Source organism: Bison bison, unplaced genomic scaffold (genome assembly GCF_000754665.1).
Source record: "Bison bison bison isolate TAMUID 2011002044 unplaced genomic scaffold, Bison_UMD1.0 scf7180017864281, whole genome shotgun sequence".
NCBI lineage: Eukaryota > Metazoa > Chordata > Mammalia > Artiodactyla > Bovidae > Bison > Bison bison.
The window spans coordinates 144322-158076 of NW_011494853.1; the positions used below are offsets into that span (position 1 = coordinate 144322).

Sequence of the window (13755 nt, forward strand, 5' to 3'; positions counted from 1 at the left end):
GGGTTGCCATTTCCTTCTCCAATGCATGAAAGTGAAAAGTCAAAGTGAAGTCGCTGAGTCCTGTCCGACTCTCAGCGACCCCGTGGACTGCAGCCCACCAGGCTCCTCCATCCATGGGATTTTCCAGGCAAGAGTACTGGAGTGGGGACTTGGAAGCCCTACTCAGTTGCATTTCAGTACCTTTCTCCACCTCCCACATGTACACTTCTCTCCCTCCAGCCCAACACTACTCTGGGAAATGACCAAGAGGAAGACTTCTGAAATGACCAACAAATGAACATCAATTTTAGAATTAAAGTTCATTGTAAAGGGGATTTTTGCTTTTTTTCCCTGCTGTATCCCCCAAACTTGAATAAATTGAAAAGGTCAAATCAATAGAAATGACTTAAATGACTGGCAATCCATGCAGCTAATTATACAACCATTTAAAAATGTATTTGTAAATTTCATGATATGGAGAAATACTTAAGGTTTTTTTTTTTTTTAAAGAGGAAAGGAATAACCCTCATGAAGGAAATACACAACCTCGTGGTAACTTTATGGATTTTTGATTAATAGTACTGTGTTTTCTGATTACAAGTTACTTTTATTACCAGAAAGCAACTCATCTTTCAATTTTTTTTAAAAGACACATCCAAACCCAACCCAAATATGCCACCTAGCCTGAACTGAATGCCCCAGTTAATTAAAAACAAACTCAGGATGGATTCTATACACGTATACAACTAATTTGGAGAAGGAAATGGCAACCCACTCCAGTGTTCTTGCCTGGAGAATCCCAGAGACAGGGGAGCCTGGTGGGCTGCCGTCTATGGGGTCGCACAGAGTCGGACACGACTGAAGCGACTTAGCAGCAGCAGCACACAACTAATTTACCCCTAAACGATGAAAACTGAATGCTAACTCCACAAGAGCTGGGGAGCCCAAGGTTAAGTCAATTAACCTCCATCGCCTTTAATTTATTCATCTGTAAGATTGGGATAAGGTACTTCCTCATTAAGGTGAGCTTGGAGGTGAATTCATTCTCGTCTAAAGCACTTCCAACAGTGCCAGGCACCGCGGGGCTACGCAAGTGTTGGCTTCTTTTATTTCATTCAAAACGCTGTTCAAGCTCCGCCGAGTATAACTCAAAATCTAGTCCCCATCCGCCAAGACGGAGGGAGGCAAATGCAACGGAGGAATCCGAGCAGAAGGAAGCCAGCCTGAAGATGATAGGAGCAACCAGCGGGCACTCGAAGGACGAAGGAATTCCTTCTCAAGAGGGTGAGTCCCAGAGTCACTGGTGATCTGAACCGAGTTCTCACTACGGGTAGGGCTTCAACACGCGGCTAAGACGTCAGACCTGAGGGACACCGCAAAGGCTCTCGGCCAAGACGCAAAGACCGAAACGGAGTTGCTCGGGTCAGAATTGGTTACAGTGTTCATCACACAAAATGCCACAGGGGTGACAAGGTTAAGTCGAATAGTAACACTTCGAATAAACAAGTCGAATATATCACACTTTAGGGTACTAAACCGTAGACAGGACGTAAAGTGACGTTAACAAAGTCAAGATGACGACCCAGTCATCGCTCTCCACTATCGTCTAAGTGCCGACGTGGGACACCAAGCAACTCGCAGCCTGCACACGGCGAATCAGCGTCCCCCTCAGGCGGTAAACGTTCTGAGCCAGCACAGGAGAGACGCGGTCGCGCGCGAGAACTACAACTCCCGCCGCGGCCTGGGGGGCAGGCTCCGCCCCGCACTTCCGCTTCCGCCACCGCCCTCTCGGGCCGCCACGGCTCTCACGTGCCCCCTCCGTCCAACCTACCAGGGAGCGTGACCGCGCGTGACCCCGCGTGACTGGGGGCCGGAGCCGAAGAGGCCAGGAGGTGGGACTCTGGGACCCCCGTTAGTAGAAAGGCAACCCGAAAAGGTGGAACTAAACTTGCAACTCTCGATAGGGATTGGAGTTGTTACGGTAGAGGAGGAGCCTAACGCCCACGACCCTGGCCAATCAGCGTCCGGGAGGATCTGAAAGGCCGGAAAGGGGAAAGGGGCCAAATGGTTCTGCGGTCACATGCCGCGGGGTCTAGTGGGAGGAGCAGTTGCCTAGAGGCCGCCCAGAGCTTCCTGTTTCCGGTTCCCAGAGTGGCGCTCAGCTAGTCGCTAGGAGGGACGCTGGCTCCGCCACGAGCTCTGGGACCCGGGTCTGTGGCCGGCCCCTCGCTGGCCCTGTCTCCCAGCGACGGGCAGCTACTGGGCCGGGGATTCTGAGTTTTGCCTGCTCTCTTTGCACGTGACATGTGAGTATGAGGGGCGTGGAGGAGGAGGGGCTGGAGAGTGCCCCCCCCTCGTGGCTGTGACGGGGTCCGGGATTTTTTAAGTCTCGCTTGACCCGGGTTTTAGCCCAAAACTCCACATAAGGAGGCCGAGGGCAGAAAAACGAAGGTGTGAGGTTGGGGAGTCACAGAATCCCCAAGGGAGTGAGGGAGAAAGGATCTCCAAGACTGGAGAAGGGATTTAAGTGTTTGGAAGGCACGGAAAGGAAGATCGCTAAGTCTGGAGTCCGCTCTAGGTGTTACCGCATACCCGTAGACTGGGTTTTGGCCCGCATCGTGTAGGGAGGTCAAGGGGCATCATTTGTAAAGAGTATGGCCCTTAGTAGTTGGAAAGTCGGGAGACTAGACGCAACGCGATTGTCTGGAGCCCTCGAAGAAGTTTGAGGGAGATGAATGTGTGTAAAGAGTCCTTATAGAGGGATTTGTGTTCCTTTTTGTAGGGAGCTTCCGCCCTTGGTCCATAGAGCTGATTTCCTAAGGCTTTCAACGTTGAGCGGTCAGCTAGTTAGGGCTACTCTTCCAGAAGTGTGAGCTACTAGAGACTGGAGATAAGGACCGCCGTTTCAAAAATGAGCCAGAGAGAAGAAAGTAGAAATTGCACTGACAAACGGAAAATGTTCATGGCTAGTCTTAAGGACTGGGGAAAGTGAGTGGTACAGGGGCCCAGCGATGTAAAGTTCTTTCCAGTTCCTGGCTCCATCATTGGTCATCCCATTGAAGGAGAGTTTTTTAGCATTAACCTAAATGAATCTATCATTATAGAACAAGAAAATTGAAAGGGATGCTTCAAAATCTTTAAGCCTTGCTGCTTAAACTTGCACCTTGAGAATCTTAATTGTAGCACATTAAAAAGAGACTCCCCAGCCCTTGGATTTCATTCCTTTGTGTGTGCTTGCTTAGATGCTCAGTCTTGTCCGACCCTTTGGGCTGTAGCCTGCCAGGCTCCTCTCTCCATGGGGTTTTCCTGGCAGGAATACTGGAGTGGCTTGCCATTTCCTTCTCTAATTCATCCCATTACTGATACATTGTTGCACTCCTTTTTTTATCAGAAAGTTTTCAGAAAATATCTTTATGCCATGATTCATTCCAGTTGCCTTACTAATAACTTCATACACCTTTTAATACTTGTATAACCTAAAGCAAGTAACTTCAGCTCTATAAGAATCAGTTTCCTCATCTGTGAAGTGTGGGAAATTATACCTGCTTTTCTGGGTTGTGAAGATTAATGAACATAATCTGGATAAAGCTCTTAGCGCATACACCACGGAATCAAAGAGAAGCAGCTCAAATGCAGCCAAACCTTAAGCAAGAAAGAGAAGACTATAAGTTTATTCTTATCCTATCTTTTTGAACCAATGAGCAAATAAAAGATAGCTCAAGTCAACTAATGCTTACTGCAGGGTGTTTAGCTGTTCTTCTTTTCCTAGTTGTGTGAGAGTCTGTTCTAATTTGGGAAAAGAAATCCTCAACTGTCAACAGATAAGGAACTAACTTTGAAGCCAGAGGACACAGCCTTCTGTGCGAGCATCCCTCCAGAAAACTGGTCCTGGAAAAAAGAATATCAATCTAATAAAAGGAGCCTCATTTCATTTTAGTCAGTTGGTCGCATTGTGTGTTGAGCAGTGAGTTAATTTAGGGAAGACAGGAATTGGAGGTCTGGGTTCTTCATTCTGCCTTCTATTCTGTGAACTGTGAGAGGTCACTTCCCCTTCTTGCTTTGTCAAAAAGAAAGCAAAACTTTGGCAGCCTGCTCTGATCATCCCAAAAAATTAATGTGAAAGAAGATGTACATATAGTGGTTAAGTGTAGACAGTGAGCTCAGAGCCTGACTACCTGGTTTACACTGCTCACTTACTATGTCTAGTTTTCTCATCTGTAGAATAAGAATAATTGTATTTGCTTCATAGGGTTTGGTAAGGCTTAACTGGTTAATGTATGTTAAATTCCTAGCAAAAAGCAAGTGCTCTGTTAAGTATTTTCTGTTGATCCTTTAAATGTGTTTATGGGAGAGAGTCTCAAATTTGGGGGGCTTCTCAGGTGGTACTAGTGGTAGAGAACCTGCCTACCAATGCAGGAGACTTAATAAGAGGCTTGGGTTTGATTGCTGGGTTGGGAAGATCCCCTGGAGAAGGGCATGGCAACGACTCCAGTACTCTTGCCCAGAGACTTCCATGGACAGAGGAGCCTGGTGGACCACCATCCATAGAGTCACAGAGTTGAACAAGACTGAAGCAACTTAGGACACATGCATGCTCAGACTTTGGGGTTGGCTATACTTACTCTCTGCAGATACCTTAATGTTACTACAATGAATTGATGTTTGGATAACACCAAGTCAGGGAGATGACTTCCCAAGTATTGGTTGCCCTAGTGAATGTGGGAAACAGAACATCAAGTGTAATTTTGTTTTTGTGGTGCCTTGGAGGTATGGTGACCCACTTCAGGATGAAGCCGAACATCTCTTTCCCAGCCACTGGTTGTCAGAAACTTATTGAAATGGATGATGAACAAAAACTTCATATCTTTTCTGAGAAGCGTATGGACACAGAAGTTGCTATTGACGCTCCGGGTGAAAAATGGAAGAGTTGTGTGGTCCGAATCAGTGGTGGGACCAGCAAACAAGGTTTCCTCATGAAGGAGGTGTCTGGACCCATGTCAGAGCCTGCACCTCCTACTGAGTAAGGGGCATTCCTGTTACAGACCAAGGAGGATTGGAGAAAGTGCAAATCTGTACATGGATGCCAGTCTGAGTCTTCTCAATTTGGTCATCGTAAAAGAGAGAGAAGAATATTCCTGGCCTCGCTGATACAACTGTGGCTCATCACTTGGGGTTAGCAGAAGAGCTAGCAGAATCCACTGTGGTCTCTCTGTGTGGCCGCCAGTATGCTGTGAGATAGCCCCTAAACAAAGAAGGTGAGAAACCTAGCACCAGAGCACCCAAGATTCAGCATCTTGTTATTCCAGTATTGTGCAACACGAATGTCAATGTATTGTCAGAAGAAATAGCATACTAAGAAAAATGAAGAACAGCCTCCAGAAGATGCTCAACTTTTGGCCAAGAGAATGAAGTGGGCCAAAGAAAGACTCCAGGAACAGATTGCTAAGAGATGAAAGCTGTCCTTTCTCAGAGCTTCTTACCTCTGAGTCTTGAGTCCAGTCAAAAATCAGATGTTCTATTAAAAAAAAAAAAAAAATGAGATGGTCTCAGGGTAACAAGTAAGATCAGACATCAAAAAAAAAAGTATGTTTAGGATAGTGGAGAAAATTTATTCAGGTACCTATTAAATTCTGCTTATTTTAAGTTTTAAATAGAATCAATGGAATCAGTGGACCAGCATGAAGAAGAATTAGAGGACTTGCCAAAGAATTTATGCTTTTGAACTGTGGTGTTGGAGAAGACTCTTGAGAGTCCCTTGGACTGCAAGGAGATCCAACCAGTCCATTCTGAAGGAGATCAGTCCTGGGTGTTCTTTGGAAGGACTGATGCTAAAGCTGCAACTCCAGTACTTTGGCCACCTCATGGGAAGAGTTGACTCATTGGAAAAGACCCTGATGCTGGGAGGGATAGGGGGCAGGAGGAGAAGGGGACAACAGAGGATGAGATGGCTGGATGGCATCACCGACTCGATGGACATGAGTTTGAGTGAACTCCGGGAGTTGGTGATGGACAGGGAGGCCTGGCGTGCTGCCATTCATGGGGTCTCAAAGAGTCAGACACGACTGAGCAACTGAACTGAAAGAGTATTTAAGCCAAAGTCTATAGACTTGTAGTATGAAAATATTTTATTGTAAGTGAGAAAAAGTTGGAAGAATTGAATCTTTGTAGGAAAATTGGTGATACTTTATAAAATTAACACGCAGCAATGGCCTGAGGGATGATTAATGAATACCAAAGTGAATTCTACCAAAGTAAATCAGTGTATCCTGGGTATATAAAGGGGCTTCCCAGGTGGCGCTTGTGGTAAAGAACCTGCCTGCTTGTGCAGGAGATATAAGAGACGTGGGTTCGATCCCTGGGTCAGGAAGATTCCCCAGGAGGAGGTTGTGGCAACCCATTCCAGTATTCTTAGTTGGAGAATCCTGTGGACACAGTAGCCTGACGGGCTTCCCTGGTAGCTCAGCTGGTAAAGAATCCACCTGCAATGCAGGAGACCCCCATTCAATTCCTGGGTTGAGAAGATCCCCTGGAGAAGGGAAAGACTACCCACTCCAGTATTCTGGCCTGGAGAATTCCATAGAAAGAGGAGTCTGGCAGGCTACAGTCCGTGGGGTCGCAAAGAGTCGGCCATGACTGAGCGACTTTCACTACAGTCCGTGCATAGGTGTACAGATGAGGTTAGAGAAAAGAAAATGAGTTTGGAAAACAGAGCCACATGTTTCCATGCCTAAAACAGTTCAAGCATCGTATGAATTGGGTGTGTTAATTGTAAAGTGACTTGGTGATTCTCAAGAGTTATCAGCAACTGGAATGTAGGAAGACAGTTATACTTACTAGAAATCAAGAAACTCTTGAATTTCATGGCTTGAAGTGGGTTTAGAATACTTACTCAGACCACTGATCTGGACCTCATGAAGTTTGTTCATCCTATCATTTATAAATGGTTGAATGATTTTTTTTAGAGATGAGACAGAACAGATAGATGTCAAATCTTAGGTGCTGTGGTTATGTTAATCTCTTTATCATTTTTGTGATAAGTATGAACAAAGATTGTTAGATGCTTCTGAATATTAAAACAAGGACTTAGGGCCCAAAGTAGTCAGGTCTCTTTCTCTGTTTTACATCTTTCTTAATAACTTTCAACTAGCAAGTTGAAACACTTATCAAGTGTTCATTGTAATTCAAGTATTATCTTAGGGGGAGGATTTAAATAGTATTAATGAACTAGTATTAAACTTTAAATAATGAGACATTTCAACCTAACTTCTCACCAAATGGTGGAGACAAGGATATCTCCATCAGGCTGTCATAAGTAATTCTTTTATGTTCTCTGCTTTCCCTTTTCTCAGCCCTACAGTTATGTTCTGAAGGACTTACCTATGAATTAGACTGAAAGTGACTGATTTATATAGTTTCTTGACACAGGTGATAGATAACTATTAGTATATATGTGTGTATATATATACAGACGTATGGGTTTTCTGACACAGATATTAATATGTGTGTGTGTATGTGTTTATGTATAGATGTATGGGTTTCCTGACACAGGTGATAGGTAGATACTAATATCTGTGTGTGTGTGTGTGTGTGTGTGTGTGTGTGTGTGTAGTTGTATGGGTTTCCTGACACAGGTGATAGGTAGATATTAGTGTGTGTGTGTGTTTGGGTTTCCTGATACAAGTGATAGATAATGTGTGTGTGTATGTATGTGTGTGTGTGTATATGTATGGGTTTCCTGACACAGGTGATAGGTAGATATTATTATTATATATATTATATGTATGTGTGTGTATGTGTGTGTAGATGTATGGGTTTCCTGACGCAGGTGCTTTGGCACAGAAATATTGAAAGGTACTATTTGTTGCGGGTGCCAAAGAATCTTACTGTTCAACAAGATCAAAATACTCTTCATTGGTGACACTTAAGTATTTTCTAAGCCATTGATTGATTCTTCTGACAATTTCTAGGACCAAAAATATATTCTTGTTTTATGCACACATTGCAGAAATCTCAACAACTGCCTGTCTACACTAACTCTGCTGTCCACTTTGTCGATTGCACATGAAAGGAGCACAGTAAGGACAGGAAATGAGAGTGGTGTCAGGTGAGGGAGTCGCATAGGAAGAGTCTTTTAAAATATGTCCTAAGACTTCCCTAGTTGCTCAGTGATAAAGAATCCACTTGCCAGTGCAGGAGACACAGGTTCTATTTGTGGTCCAGGAAGATTCCCCCATGCCCTGGAGCAACTGATCCCATGTGCCACGACAGCTGAGCCTGTGCTCTAGAGGCCAGGAGGTGCAACTACTGAACCCCACAAGCCCTAGAACATGTGCTCCTCAACAAGAGAAGCCACTGCAATGAGAAGCCTACGCACCACAACTAGAGAATAACCCCTGCTTGCTGCAACTAGAGAGAAGTCCATGCAGCAGTGAAAACCCAGCACAGCCAAAAATAAATGAAATTATTTTTTAAAAGATAATAAAAGTTTTGAAAAGAAAAAGAAACCTGACTTAAGCATCCAATCCTGTATATTAGATAATGGGGAAAAAAACTTGAAATAGAGACAAGAAAATAAAGCCCAGCATCATCATAATGAAGAAAACTGGCTAGTATAAAGTAATAGGTGGTGGGTGGAAGATTAACAGGTTTAAAAAAAAAGTGTTATTCATTTATTACACATTCATGTGCTCTATTTCTTTCCCCGATCCTCTCCCTCTTTCCCCGAAACACACACTCCTTGTCCCAAAAGGATGTCCCCCCTCCACAGCTCCTGGAGGACTGGCCTTCTGCTGCTGCTGCTCTTCTCTGTGGCAGTCAGAGAATCTTGGCAGACAGAAGAGAAAACATGCGACCTGGTGGGAGAAAAGGGTAAAGAATCAGAGAAAGAGTTGGCTCTCCTGAAGAGGCTGACACCGCTATTTAACAAAAGGTAAATGAGAAGAAACTTAAAGGCCTTGAGAAAACAACTTTATTAAAGAATCTCCTCTTACTAACTGTATTAATTTTTTTTTATATTACTACTGAATATAGAGGGGATACATGTATCATAACTTCCTCTGAGAGATGGTTTTAATCTGTACTTTAACAATATTGGCCTTACTTGGCCATGCTGTCTCACGTTCCTCTATGATGGAGAGCACGTGCTTAGCCCAGTGTTCAGCAGGGATGTGCAGGTACTTTATGCAGAAGAGTAGCTGTTTGTTTGATTGGACCCAAGAGACCAGCTTGATATTCAGAAGTATAAGATGAACATACTTAGGCCTACTACTACATCATTGTGGCTCAGATGGTAAAGCGTCTGCCTACAATGCGGGAGACCTGGGTTTAATTCCTGGGTCAGGAAGATCCTGGAGAAGGAAATGGCGACCCACTCCAGTATTCTTGCCTGGAAAATACCATGGATGGAGGAGCCTGGTAGGCTACAGTCCATGGGGTCACAAAGAGTCGGACACGACTGAGTGACTTCAGTATATCATCGTAAGGGCTTCCCAAGATGGTTCAATGGTAAAGAATCTGCCTGCCAAGCAGAAGATGCAGGTTCAGCCCCTGGGTTGGCAAGAACCTCTGGAGAAGGAAATGGCAACCTACTCCAGTATTCCTGCCTGGAGAATCTTACGACAGAGGAGCCTGAAGAATACAGTCCATGGGGTCACAAAGAGTCGGACACTGAAAATGAAAGTGAAGGGGGCTTTCCTGGTGGCCCAGATGGTCAAGAATCTGCCTGCAATGCAAGAAACCTGAGTTTGATCCCTGGGTTAAACATGACTAAACAACAACAATAACATATCACCATAAGTGTCAATAATCTTCAGATATATAAATCTGAAGATAATCTTTAAGGAACTAGGATATATATCATAAACGTACACCCTTATTCACAGGGAGGTACTAATACTTTAGCGTAGTCTAGAACAATTATTCTAGAAATATCTAGAATACTAGCTGTCTTGGAGGCTGTATTTTCTTCAGTCATCATCAACAGTAGTCTGTCTGGGTCACAGTTAACCTCACAATGCAAAAGATATTATTCACTAGGATGTTTAGCCATGATGTTTGATAAATAAGTTGAACACACCGTTGTTTGAACAGAGGCTGCTCTTTCTAAGGCTGACAGCTCTAACTGTCCTCTTCCTCCTCTCTGCATTTCTGCTTTCAGCTTTGAGAGCACCGTGGGCCAGAGCCCAGACATGTACAGCTATGTGTTCCGGGTGTGCCGAGAAGCTGGCAACCACTCCTCTGGGGCAGGCCTGGTGCAGATCAACAAAAGTAACGGGAAGGAGACGGTAGTTGGGAGATTCAACGAGACTCAGATCTTCAATGGAAGTAAGAGTCTCACTGTTGATCAGCTTACTGAATCCCTCTGATAACCCTGTATGTCTCAGCCCTAACCAGGCTGTATCATATGGGTGTGTGTGGTTCAGCTCACCTGAGATACCTGCAAACCACAGAACACCCAGCTCCACCACCACTCCACAACCAAGGCTCAGGACATTTATATGTTTGTGTTAAAGTGAGATTAAGCTTTTTTGAAAGCCAGTCAGTCTATAAAAGTCTCCCCACCAACTTGAGTTATGTTGATAATATTTCTCAAAAATCATAAAATCATTGCTGGAAAGGACTATGTGAACAACTATGGTTTATTTTGTACCCTTAAGTAGATAAATAAGTGCAGATTGTTGTTGCTGTAAATAACATAATAAAAAACAAGGTCAAGAGTTTGGGGCTGGGGTCAGAAGACTAGATTTTTGATCCAGCTCATATTTACTTATCCTGTGACTTTGAAAAATCATTTGACTTTTTGTTTTCTCATATGCAAAATTGGAAGCAGAATCCTTACCTTGGTCACCTCGCATGATTATTAATCAAATGATATTTTGCAAAAGAAATTTGAACAAGTAAATACTGAAGAAGGAAAAGTGTCCCCAGTCTTCAAAGTCATCCACTTTGAATTTATCTGTGGTTAAGATCTTAGGCTTTCCCTTGCCACCCAGTAATTGAATGGAGCCTCTTGATGTTAGCAGGTGTTCAGAAAATGTGAGTCATGACTAAGTACGGATCATAATTGTATTTGCACTATCGGTTGCCTACCTTTAGTGTGGGAAATCAAGATTATTCTTGTATGCATATGTGGTTCTTAGTTGTCCTAACAAGGGAACACAAGCTGTTATAAAGGGGTGGGTTTTAGTTGGTATTTCTGGTATACCAGAGCTCATCCTGTGGGGTTAACTAAAATCAACTTCACTGAACTTGGTTCCATGCTTCCACAGTGCCCAGGTCTGTCTCTGCTTTTCCCCCACCCCAAAGCTCCTTTTCCCTTGTCCATCCTCAGGTAATTGGATCATGCTGATCTATAAAGGGGGTGATGAATATGACAACCACTGTGGCAGGGAGCAGCGGCGGGCAGTGGTGATGATCTCCTGCAATCGACACACCCTAGCGGTGAGGCACCCCGGGGCCTGGGAGCCTAGAGAGGAGATGAAAGGACTGACCTGAGGTGGGACAGAATGTCCAGAGGGAATGAGATAACTGGGGTGGATGAGAGAAAACCAGACATCCAGGGACTTCCCTGGCAGTCCGGTGGTTAAGACTCCCCACTTCCAGTACAGGGGACATGAGTTCGACCCCTGGTTGGGGAACTAAGATCCCACATGCCATTTGGTAGCAGCCAAAAAATTTAAAAAACCAGAAGTTCAGTTTTTCCCTGAGTCATAGGCGTCCATCTTCCATCATACATGGAAAATAAGTTCTTAAACCAGGAGGAAGCAAATGTTTAGGGGGGTTTTGTGGGTTTGTAATCCTTTTCAGACAAGCGTCGGAAGCAAACACCTTACCACATAAATGTTGTGTCTGTCCTCTTACCGTCAGGACAACTTTAACCCTGTGTCTGAGGAGCGAGGCAAAGTCCAAGATTGTTTCTACCTCTTTGAGATGGACAGCAGCCTGGCGTGTTCCCCAGAGATCTCCCACCTTAGCGTGGGTTCTATCTTACTTGTCACGTGAGTCCTTCTTCCTTTATCAGTCCAAGCCTTTTTTTTTAACTCATCAATCACTTGGAAGTATATGGGTCCAAATAGCGTGTGTGCATTTGTATGCTATATTATAATTGGAGGGGAAAGAAGTCTGTGAATAACTCTGCAAGTTTAAAAAAATGAGACTTAATGTTTTATCCCCAATAAATATATGCATTTGGAGATGGGGTTTTTTCCCTACTGGAAGACTAGACAGTTTTTATTACTCTCCCATTATTAGATTATTAGAACTTTTAAAGAAATTGGACTGTTTATCTAATGGTGACTGTTCTCAACCCTAAATGAGTCACACACTGTCTTGCTTTTTTCTGATCCAAAGGTTTTCTCAGGCAGGCAGCACTCTAATTGGTTTTCTCAGGCTCTACTGGCCCCTTTTTTTTTTAACTTACTCCTTTTTTGTTTTTCCATTTTTATGGAACAGAGCTTAGGAAACAGGTAACATGAATGAGCTTTACTGATTCTCAGTTTTTGAGTATGGATGTCTTTCTCCCTCACAGGCTTGCATCACTGGTCGCAGTCTATATCATCGGGGGGTTCCTGTACCAGCGACTGGTGGTAGGAGCCAAAGGAATGGAGCAGTTTCCTCACTTGGCCTTCTGGCAGGATCTTGGAAACCTGGTAGCAGTAAGTAACAGGGCAGCTGGGAGACAAAGCAGATGACCGACCATCCGTCCTGGTTTGCCCAGACCGAGGGTTTCCTGAGACACAGGACTTTTGGGTGCTAAAACCACCCCAACTTCCAGCAAACCAAGACAACTGGTTGCCCCAATACAGGGCAATAAGCAACATAGCACCTTGATGTCTGACCTTCCAGACTGACTGGAAGAACAGTACTGTTGCTTAGATTTATGAATCTGATCCAGCTATTTGGGGGCCTACATGAGGAGAGCGTGTTTCCCCAAATTCAGTTTAGGCCAATCACTGGAGCTTTGGGGTTTTCTCTTCATTATCCCTGGAGAAAACTAGTTCTTGCCACCTTCTCAGACCATAAACACTGTGCCCACCTGAAAGTTGCTGATTTCACATGGTCACTTTTGCTCTTCCCTCTATAGGATGGCTGTGACTTTGTATGCCGCTCTAAACCCCGAAATGTGCCTGCTGCCTATCGTGGTGTGGGGGATGATCAGCTGGGGGAGGAGTCAGAAGAAAGGGATGATCACTTGTTACCAATGTGATTGCACTTTAGATGTCCAGCTTCTTCAGCCCCCAAACCAAAGCGTCCTCCGGCAGATTTCTGAAGCAGTCTGTCATCTCACCCTCAGTCTTACTCTTGCTTTCTGGTTTGCTTTTGGTTTGCATCCACCTGTCAGTAGAAGAAATGCCTTTCTCTTTGTTCCCTTTTTGGTTTTCCCTCCTCAGAGATACAGCTGCAGGACAGAGATAATATAATAGGGCCAATCACAGCAGAGGCTGTTGCACTGTCTTCATACCAGAAAGTACAAGTAGAGGAGTTACTGTGAGCAAAAGGGTGCGGCAGGCTCCCTCTCTTTTTTAAACACATTTTCATAAGTTTTTGAGACACTGGATTTAATTAAAAAAACAAACCAAGAAACATTATTTATAGGTTTGATTGCTTTCATGCTGTTACTCTGCCCTACAGTAGTCTCCATGAGAGTCTGGATGGAACTTGCTGCTGGGAACTGTTCTGCAGTGATTATTTGGTTACAAGGACTGCCATTTGGTCTCAGCCTGGAGAGGTTGTACACTTACTTCTCCCACCTCGGGTCAGGATGGAAACTGTGAAATT

At 44.3% G+C, this 13755-nt stretch overlaps 1 protein-coding gene across 2 annotated transcripts; it reads left to right on the forward strand.

Moving 5' to 3' along the window:
- The first annotated feature begins 1782 nt into the window (after positions 1–1782).
- M6PR (mannose-6-phosphate receptor (cation dependent)) lies at positions 1783–13563 on the forward strand. 2 transcript variants are annotated; one of them, XM_010849345.1, is made up of 7 exons: positions 1783–1871; positions 8729–8908; positions 10136–10302; positions 11309–11418; positions 11845–11975; positions 12506–12632; positions 13061–13563. In XM_010849345.1, exons 2-7 carry the CDS (start codon positions 8730–8732, stop codon positions 13181–13183), a joined length of 837 nt encoding a protein of 278 aa, XP_010847647.1. In that variant the 5' UTR covers positions 1783–1871; position 8729; the 3' UTR covers positions 13184–13563. The 2 variants fall into 2 exon arrangements, with proteins under 2 accessions (XP_010847647.1, XP_010847646.1); XM_010849344.1 differs by having other exon boundaries at positions 1855–2285.
- Positions 13564–13755: the final 192 nt, after the last annotated feature.

What these genes read in the sequence shown, in the direction of transcription:
- M6PR (XM_010849344.1), top strand. An exon ending in GGTTCTATCTTACTTGTCAC is followed by an intron (nt 11,976 to 12,505) that starts GTGAGTCCTTCT and finishes TCTCCCTCACAG; the next exon opens with GCTTGCATCACTGGTCGCAG. An exon ending in ATCTTGGAAACCTGGTAGCA is followed by an intron (nt 12,633 to 13,060) that starts GTAAGTAACAGG and finishes TTCCCTCTATAG; the next exon opens with GATGGCTGTGACTTTGTATG.